Below are 9,770 nucleotides of genomic sequence, written 5' to 3' on the forward strand. Positions count from 1 at the left end.
TGACTTTGCTGAGTAGGGCATCCAGAGGAAGGGGCTGAATGTGGCATTTGAAGGCCTTTTCCTCTTTTCTCCTTGGAACCTGACTGTCTGCATGGAGGAGACATACTCCTGGGTTCTCTCCATTAAGTGATAAGCTTCAGGTGTTGACCATGGGTGCCTGTGCCTATTATTTTGAGGAGTAAATTCAATTCTTGGAGAGAATAACATATAAGCAAGTGCTTTGGGGTCACAAACTGCTTCCCAGGTCATTAGGGGAGGGAGGAATAAAGATACAATGTTTTGGGAATTGTTTTGACTTCTTAATTTATCTCTCAGTTGATTCAGAGAGATGTAATGAAAATGAATGAATTGACTTACTGATTGATTGAAATTAGTGGAACAAGGAGACATGTCTTTTCTCACCTCATAAAGGCAAGTCAAGGCCAGGTGCAGTGGCTCACTCCTGTAATCCCAGCACTTTGGGAGGCCGAGGCGGGTGGATCACCTGAGGTTGGGAGTTCGAGACCTGCCTGACCAACATGGCGAAACCCCATCTCTATTAAAAATACAAAATTAGCTGGGTGTTGTGGCCCATGACTATAGTCCCATCTTCTTAGGAGGCTGAGGCAGGAGAATCTCTTGAACCCAGGAGGCTGAGGTTGCTGTGAGCCGAGATTGTGCCATTGCACTGCAGCCTGGGCAACAAGAGTGACATTCCATCTCAAAAACAAAAACAAACAAACAAACAAACAAAAAAGCAAGTCAGTGGTGGGGTAAACCAGGGCAAAAAATGTTGGCTACAACAAAGCACAGCCAAATCTCCCTAGGCTTGGCGAATCCAGTGTGAGGTTCTGAGATAGATTTACAAGAACTTCCACATCTTTTGCAAAAAAAATGCAATTCAATTTACAGCAAAATGAAAGGAGCACATTTGAGTTCCTGGCATGCTCAAGCTTACTGACAAAATGCCCACCAGAGTTCCCTCTCCTGCCTGTCTCAGATGGTCTGGGCTGGGCTGGATATCATTCTAGGAGATTCACACAGGGAGGCAGGTGACAACTTGTCTTAAAGATCCTGCTTTTTTGGGGGAGCTATTGTTCAGGATAGAGTCTAATGTAAATGACGAGTTAATGGGTGCAGCACACCAACATGGCACATGTATACATATGTAACAAACCTGCATGTTGTGCACATGTACCCCAGAACTTAAAGTATATATATAAAAAAAAGTGTTAGTGGGATGGAGGATACCACAAGATGCTGAGATACAATGTTTCAGATAAAGGCCTGGGCCCTGATATGCTATTTGCCCCAGTACAGGAAGACCCAACAGACACAGAGAAATTGACAACCTCTTGTCAGGACCCAGTTCAAATCAGACATCGAGTGCCTCCTGACCTGTGGGCAGAACTTTCATCTCTTGGGACATTGGCCTCTGTGGTACCAATTCTATCCAAGACTTCCCAGGTATGAGAAAAGATCTCTCTTCCTTCTTTCATTTTCAAACCATTTTAACTCAGAGACATTTTCCTGGAATTTGAAACCTCATGATTTTTTACTGGGGAAGGTGCATTTCTCAGGAAAATGGGGACAGGACAGAAACCAGTTTCCTGGAGAAAGCAGGGTTTGGGGTTTCAGGGTAGTCCCAGCAGGTGAGCCACAACTGCGCTCTGGCCGCTGGTTCACAAATGCCCCAGCTGTGCAGATGGGCAGAGGGTATTTTATTCTGTTAAAGGTAGGATTTGAGCCACTGTGTTACTGAGGTGTGGTCTTGGACTTCTAGGAAAATCCTTTTGGATCTTCTGATTTCACGGCTTCTATATTCATATTTAGTTCGTGTCTAACACAAGGAATGAAGTTCTGATGCATGCTACCCTGTGAATAAGCTGTGAAAACAAGAGGCTGAGTGAAAGAAACAGACAAAAAGATCACAGAGGGTCTGGTTCCACTAATAGGACATGTCCAGAATAGGTGAATGTGCAGAAATGGAAGGTAGATGGGGTTGCCAAGAGCTGGGAGGAGGAAGACAAGGGGAGTAGCTGCTAACAGATACAGAGCTTTCTTGTGGAGGTATGTAAATATTTTGGAACTAGATAGAGGTGGTGGTTGCACAACATTGTGAAGGTGCTAAGTGAGGCAGAACTGTGCATTTTAGATTGGTTAATTTGTGTTATGCAAATTTCACCTCAAATAAAGATTCAGTGGGGAGAGTGGGCTTTCACCTCAGAACCAGAGCGAGTACTTCAATCCCAATAGAAAAGTTACTTGGTTATTTTGGCTGCACCAACCTGAGCACTTCCATCAGAGCTGGCTCCCTGAATCCCAGGATCCAACCTGTGTGTTGTATATGCTCCTTGGGGAGCTTGGCTCATGACCCAACTTGGAAATGACATTTCCAGGAGCTAGGATCTCTCTGTGCCCAGCACTGGGGCCACACCCCGCAGGAGGGCTGTGTCTTCCTCCTGTGTGATGACGAAGAATGTGCTGCTTAGTTACTGGCCTCAGTAGTGGTCTCTGGGCATGAACTGGGTCACAGTGAGCCCAGGGATGGGAAGCCTGGCTCTGCCCCTGAAGCCACATGTTGCCTCCAAAGTGGCTATTTTCTCTTTGTTGAAGGGGAAGTCACCTCTCCCCCTGAAACTCTTTTATCTATAAATCTCCTTTCCTGGTTGGAGACTAGAGCCCAGCTGCTCCTGCTTGGTGCCCTGGTGGCCCACGGAGGTCTGTTTGCAGCTTCTCTTCTGTCACCATCACGAGTTCTGACACCCTGACCCAGGCACAGAACTGCAGGTCACCCTGATGTTTCCATGGGCACCAATGTTACCAAGCCCCAAGACTCATCCTATGACCAGATTAGATCTGAGCCATATCTGCGGTCCTCTCTGGTCTCAGATAAGAGAGTCTAGGCAACAAGCGCAGGGAGGGGAGTGGCTAGGGCTGGACCCTTCCATTTTAAGAAAGCTGCTGACTGAAGGGGACTCCATCATCCCAGCAAGGAGGGAAGATTCAAACACTGGGCTCACTTGGAGCTGGTCTCTAGCATTCTCCTAAACCCTACTGATGCACCAGTATGTGACTGCAGGCCACAAGGTCACCTGTGGGATATTTCCAGGCATATTGCAGGCATTTGTCAGTTTGTGGAACAAGCTCTGTTCTAGAAGCTTCTGTGATTCAGAAATGAAGCTTCAGCAGCTCAGGGTTGTAGAACCAGGTAGATCTCACTGCTCTGAGACTTTCCATAATTCCATCTGTAAAGTCTTCATCATAAATGTGATCATCACTTCAGGCTCCCATGACAGAGATCACAGACTGAGTGGCTTAAGCAACAGAAGTTCATTCTCTCAGTTTTAGGAAGCTGAAAGTCTGAGATCAAAACATTGCCGGGATCATTTCTTTTCAAAGCCTCTCTCCTTAGCTTGTAGGTGGCCGCCTTCTCCCTGTGTCTTCACATGATCATCCCTCTGTGGGTGTCTGTGTCCTAATCTCCTTTGCTTATGAACACTCCTACTAAGTGGGTCATTAGGGTAGGCCGTAACCCTATTGGATTAGGGCCTACCCTAATGACCCATCTAAACATAATTACCCCTTTAATGTCCCTGTCTCCAAATTCAGTCACATTTTGAGGTACTGCGATAGTTCAACATATGAATTTAGAAGAATACAATTCATTCCACAGCAACAGCCCTTAGATGGGGATGCTGAGGCAAACAAGAGTCAGCTACTATGAAAAAAAGCTGGGATTTGCCCCCAAGAGGTCAGCTCTCACAGTCTCAGCATGAACTCCTCAGACCACTGGGTTTAACCAAGCTGTAGGATTCCAGAAGGGGTACTGACCTTTTCCTGTTTAACTTTCAAGTTGGGTGACAAACCACCTTGGTTTTCTGAGGGCTATGAGGGTTTTCAGGAGAAGAGATGTTCAGAGCTCAAACTGTGAAAGTCATAGGCAAAGCAGGAGAAGTTGATCACCCTCCCCGCATGATTCTACAAAGAATGACCTGTGATTGGCAATGTGGAGAAGAGTGCCTGCTCCTGTAGTGGATGTAGCCCAGGGCTCAGGTGCGTGTCTCCCTCGGGACCCCAAGAAATCTTTTTTTTTTTTTTTTTTTTATCAGTTTGTGGAACAAACTTTGTTCCAGAAGCTTCTATGATTCAGAAGCAAAGTTTGCTTCCATGAAGAGGTCACCAGCACTTCCCCAAGTGTAACTGACCTACATAAAGCTCTCCATAGGCACCCTACCCAAGTGACTCCTCTGTGTCAAACCCTGTTCCAGGAGCTGGAGAAGTTATTGAACAACATTGTGAAGAGAATAAAAACCCAATAAATCTTCCATTTCCACAGAAGGATTCCTGCAAAAGTAAGTAAGTAAGTAATTTGCATAGACACACAGCATGTGATGAATGCAATGTTAATAGGATGATCAGCAGAAGCTTCTCTGGAAGTTGATCCTGGGGCAAAGATTGGAAAGAGGAGACAAAGCTTACGGATGTGCAGAGGCCCTTCTAGGCAGCAGAGCAGAATAAAGATACTACCAGGAGGCCCTTGTGCTGAAAGTGAGGAATTGAGGGGAGGTGAGCAGGAGAGAGATTGGGTAGACCTTCCCCAGAGCACTGAAAAGCAACTGCCCCATCCGGGACTCAGAATCTCTCAGAGTCTTAGGGTAGAGGAATTGCCTGGTGCCTCTACCAAAACCATGCCATGAAAACTGTCTGTGTCAGTGAGAGAGTTGGAGAACAAAGGTAAAGAAATGCACCTTTTTCCCTTATGGGCACCTGGGCGCATGGATACACACCTGGTGTTGGGCACAGCATCAAGAATACCTGAACGAGGTGGAGAGAGGGATGGGGGCAAGCAGGAGAGGGTACCCTGCCGTGGAGGATATGGGATGGATGGATCTCCCGCAGGAGACTCATTCCTCTCCTTGACTTTGCTCTGTGAGATTCCCACCAATCATGGGAGGCCCAGCAGGACCCTCTTGGGAAGCCCAGCAGGTCAGAAGGCAACCCTGACTCTCCTTCCTAGACCTGGTAAGTTACCAACCTTTGTCTTTGCAGAGTGTGCCCAGGCAGCAAACGCAGCCCACCACGGCCCAGCTTCTCTCAATGTTCTCTGGGAAGCCGGATTGGGACAACGGGACAGAGACCCCAGGACACATGAACATGAGTCATACGGGAGGCGAGTGGTTGGTGGGCAAACAGGTGGTTTTCATCCCGACAGTGCTGGTGGCTTTATGTGGGCTGGTGGGCAATGGTGTGGTCTGCTGGCTCCTCTGCTCCCAGGTCAGGAGCAACCCCTACATGGCATACATCCTTAACCTGGCCGCTGCTGATATGGTCAACCTCTCCTGTGTAACTGTGATCCTGTTGGAGAAAATCCTCGTGCTGTATCACCAGGTGACATTGCAGGTGGCCGTGTTTCTGGAGCCTGTCTCCTATTTCTCCGACACAGTGGGTCTCTGTCTCCTGGTGGCCATGAGTATTGAGAGCCTTCTGTGTGTCCTCTGTCCCACCTGGTGTTGCCACCGCCCAAAACGCACCTCTGCCATGATGAGCGCCCTGAGCTGGGCCCTGGGCCTTTCTTTGCATGTGGTTAGCCAGGTCTGTGAGTACTGGGAGAAGGGCTTGGCATGTGACCAATTTCACGCAGGCTTTATAATATTTCACATGCTTATTTGTCTTGTGATGGGCATTTCCAGCCTGACTTTGACCATCAGGAGCCTGTGCTGCCTGAAGAAGTGTTCACCCATCCGGATCTACCACATTGCCCGCTTTGTGGCCATCAGCTTCCTCATCTGGGGCCTGCCTTTAGTTGTCCCTGTGTACCTGCCAGGAGAAGAATACCTGACCTTTGCCTTTGACCTCCTGTTGCTGCTGTCCATGGTAGTCAGTATGGCTCAATCAGCCATCTACTTCTTGGCTGGCTACCTTCAAAGGAAGAGGCATAGGGAGTCCTTAAAGGTTGTTCTCCTAAGGGCTTTGTTGAATGAGATGGAAGGTGGAGGAGACAAGGGGTCTCAGGCAAGGGAACAGCAGGTTACCAGGATGGAGCTCCTCCCACTCCAGGAAACTGTTCCCCAGAACTGACCATGATGGTCTGTATTGGTCCGTTCTCACACTGCTATAAAGAAATATCTGAGACTGGGTAATTTATAAAGAAAAGAGGATTGATTGGCTCACAGTTTGACAGGCTGTACAGGAAGCACGGCTGGGAAGGCCTCAGGAAACTTACAATCATGGCAGAAGGTGAAAGGGAAGCAGGCATGTCTTCACATGGCAGGAGCAGGAGGAAGAGAGCAATGGGAGAGGTGCTATACATTTTGAAACAATCAGATCTGGTGAGCACTCACTCGCTATCATGACAGCAGCACTGAGGGGGAAATCTGCCTCCATGATTCAATCACCTCCCACCAGGCCCAACCTCCAAATGGACGTGAGATTTGGGTGCGGAACACAGATTCAAACCATATCATGCCCTGTGGAGTCTGCCCCATAAGGAGGTGCTTGAATCCTGGCAAACATGACTCTGAATAGGGCAGGAAGTCAAGTGGTGGAAACAACTATGACTAGAGGAAATGTTCACTGAAGTTTCCCTTTACCTCAATACTGCTCTAATTACTTTGCAAATATGAAATCAGGTAATTTTAACAATTCTATGAATAGATAACATTACTATTATCCTGCTTCAGCCTAAGCCAAAAGGCCACTTGGCCCATTTAGCCAATAGCTATCCAAAGGCCTCAGTACATTATAACAAGCATAGCCCTTCACCATCACTCTTCTCCTTGGAGATCAATCACGGTTGGACTCTTGTGGGTCTGTCTCTGGGCCCTCTGCTCTATTCCATCAGTCTATTTATCCACCCATGGACAATACCACACTTGATGTAGTTACTGCATCTTTATCATACATGTCTATCTGCGAGAAGTTGAGTCCTCCTACAAGCAGTTAGAGAAGAAAAAGACATATATGTACAGAGAATCAAAGATACAAAGCAGATTTCTTGTTGGAAAATTGCAAGTTGTATGGAAGTACTTCTTTTTAAAGAAAAAAAATGCCAACCTAGAATTCTTTACACAGTGAAAATATTTTCCAATAAAAAGGCAGAATAAAGAGGTTTTCAAATAGACAAAAGATGAAAGAAATCATCACAGGAGATGTATAGATTGAGAAATGGTAAAGGACATCCATCTAGCAGGAGAATAATGACTCCAGATGGAAATCTGAGTCTGCTAAAGGAAGGAGCCCTTTGCACTGCTGGACTCTCCATAGGATGCTGAATACAAGTAGTGAGAGCTGACAGCCTCGCCTAGTTCCTCCTCTGGGGTGAAAGCACCCAGTCTTTCATCATTAAGAATAACGTCCACTAAACATCAACTACAGAGGTTTTGTAGGTGCCTTTTATCAGTTTAGGAAAATTCACTTCTATTCCTAGTTTTTAGGAATAGAAATAGACTGGAAGTTTTTATAAGGTTGTTGGATTTTGTCTAATGCTTTTTCTAAATATACTGAAATAATGATGTGCTGTTGTCTTTTTATCTGTTAATATGGTAGGTTATATGGGCCCATTTTTAATGTTGAAGCAGCCTTGCATTCCTGGGATAAATTTCACTTTGTCATTCTGTGCCTATATTTATATTTGCGTTGCATATGTATATTTGTATTGCATATGTATGTGTGCTCAAGGGCACGTGTTTCTGTGTATGGCAATGCAGTGAACCTAGAATAAAAAAAGAAACCCTCCAACAAAGAAGAATTAAGTAATATGGCTAAAGTACCTAACTTCAAGACTTATTGTAACGGTTCAGAAATTCAGACGCTATGGTACTGGTAAGAGGCTAGACAAATAGATCAACAGAACAGAATACAGAGTCCAGAATAGACCATCACATATATATTCAATTGTTTTTCAAAAGGTGTACAGCAAATTCAGTGGAGAAAAGACAATCTTAGCAACAAATACTATTAGAACAATTAGATATGCATATTAAAAACTTCATACATGGCACCATTATTCAAAATGTATCATAAACCAAAATGTAAGGCCTAAAACTTTAAAATTTGCATAAGGAAAAAGGTAGATATTAGTGTGACTTTGAATTAGAGAAATATTTGTTAGATAAGCACCAAAAGCATGATGCATACAAGGAAAAAGCATGATCAATTGAATTTCATCACAATGATGTGTGCACTCTGAAAGACCCTGTGGGGAGAATGAAAAGACAAGTCCCAGGCTGGAGCAAGTATTTGCAAATCTCACCTCTGATGGACTCATACACAGGATCTATAAAAAGCTCTGGGGAGAGGACTCCTCACGGCCCTCAGGAGTCAAAGGGGTGCTGTGCTTAGGGTAGAAATGGAAGATGCCTCCCACCCTGTCATTCATGTCCCCTGAGCAGTGGTGCTCAAAGTCCCATACCAATGCCCCTTCCTGAGTCCACAGTCCCTTCTCTCCCCACGTCTACAACGCCAGGCCAGGCCCTAGGGACAGGCCCCTCCTCCAGGGCACAGGGAGGGACAGTTGCTCTCAGGCTCTGGGTGCCCAGCATCATGCTCACCCCTTCAAGGCCCACCGGGCCTGTCTCACAGGATATAGTGAGGTTGTCTGGCGTTTCCTGGACATGCTGTCTGGGCCTATTCCCAAGCTGCAGCCAGAGAAATGGAGGGATGTTTGTCAGGCCAGCTACCCTGTTCTACTGGGTCTCATGGGGCCCTTCCCACAGAGCCTGGGTCTAAACACACAGTACAGAGGCCATAGTGGCCAGCCTAGAACCTGTGAAGTGTGCTGGGGACCACAAAAGGGCCGTCTCCAGACAGCCAGGCGAAGCTTTGCTAGTTTCTCAGTACCTCATTTCTTTCCGTTTCTTTTTTTCTTTTTCTTTTTGAGACAGGATCTTGCTCTGTTGCCCAGGCTGCAGTGCAATGGCGTGAGCTCGGCTCACTGCAATCTCCACTCTCTTACCTCCAGACTTAAGCCATTCTCCCACCTCAGCCCCACCAGTAGCTGGAACTACAGGCGGGTGCCACCATGCCTGGCTAATTTTTTTGTTTTGATAGAAATGGGCTTTGAACATGTTGTCTAGGCTGGTCTTGAACTTCTGGACTCAGGCAACCCACCCTCCTCAGCCTCCCAAAATCCTGGGATTACAGGTGTGAGCCACTGCATGTGGCTGTTACTTCATTTCTTGCCAGTTACCTTACCCTCATGAAAAACCCCCTTCATTCAAAATCAGTAAGAGGAGAAAGATGGTAAAAGAGTCAATGGAAAGAAAACAGGATATAACTTCTGTCCGTGTAACTTCTTTATGTCCCATTGGAAAGAGAAGCCTAAAGGGGTTCATTAATTTCTATTGCTCTGAGGTCCCGAGGATGGCATCACACAGTGCAATAACTACCAGCAGGGGCCATGCTTGATCTCAGCAGATGTCAGTGAGGACATACCTGGGATCTTCTGGGGTCATGGACATGGACTTACAGCAGAACTGAGTAAACGGGTGCACAGGCACACACACACACACACATACATACACATACACATGTGCACACACAGGGACACACACAGTCCTGTGCTGCACAGATGAGCCCCTCCCCATCCACTCTGACTCCACAAGGCTCCCCTGACCCCGCTAGTCACCTGGCCTGTTGTCAGTGGTGTCCTTTGTGTCCCGCCTTGGCACAGGCTCAGGACCTGGGATTGCCAGATACTGAGAGGAGATGAGATGGAAAGAAGGATGAGGGACAAGGGAAGAAGGAGAGAGGGAGGGAGGGATGTGGGGAGAGAGGGAGGGAAGAAAGGG

At 46.6% G+C, this 9,770-nt stretch overlaps 1 protein-coding gene across 1 annotated transcript; it reads left to right on the forward strand.

The window, feature by feature from the left end:
- Window positions 1-3,643: 3,643 nt before the first annotated feature.
- LOC105491578 (MAS1 proto-oncogene like, G protein-coupled receptor) lies at window positions 3,644-6,892 on the forward strand. The gene is made up of 2 exons (XM_011758088.2): window positions 3,644-4,334; window positions 5,032-6,892. Exon 2 carries the CDS (start codon window positions 5,080-5,082, stop codon window positions 6,058-6,060), a length of 981 nt encoding a protein of 326 aa, XP_011756390.2. The 5' UTR covers window positions 3,644-4,334; window positions 5,032-5,079; the 3' UTR covers window positions 6,061-6,892.
- The last annotated feature ends 2,878 nt before the right edge of the window (window positions 6,893-9,770 follow it).

This window comes from Macaca nemestrina, chromosome 5 (assembly GCF_043159975.1).
Source record: "Macaca nemestrina isolate mMacNem1 chromosome 5, mMacNem.hap1, whole genome shotgun sequence".
NCBI classification, from domain to species: domain Eukaryota; kingdom Metazoa; phylum Chordata; class Mammalia; order Primates; family Cercopithecidae; genus Macaca; species Macaca nemestrina.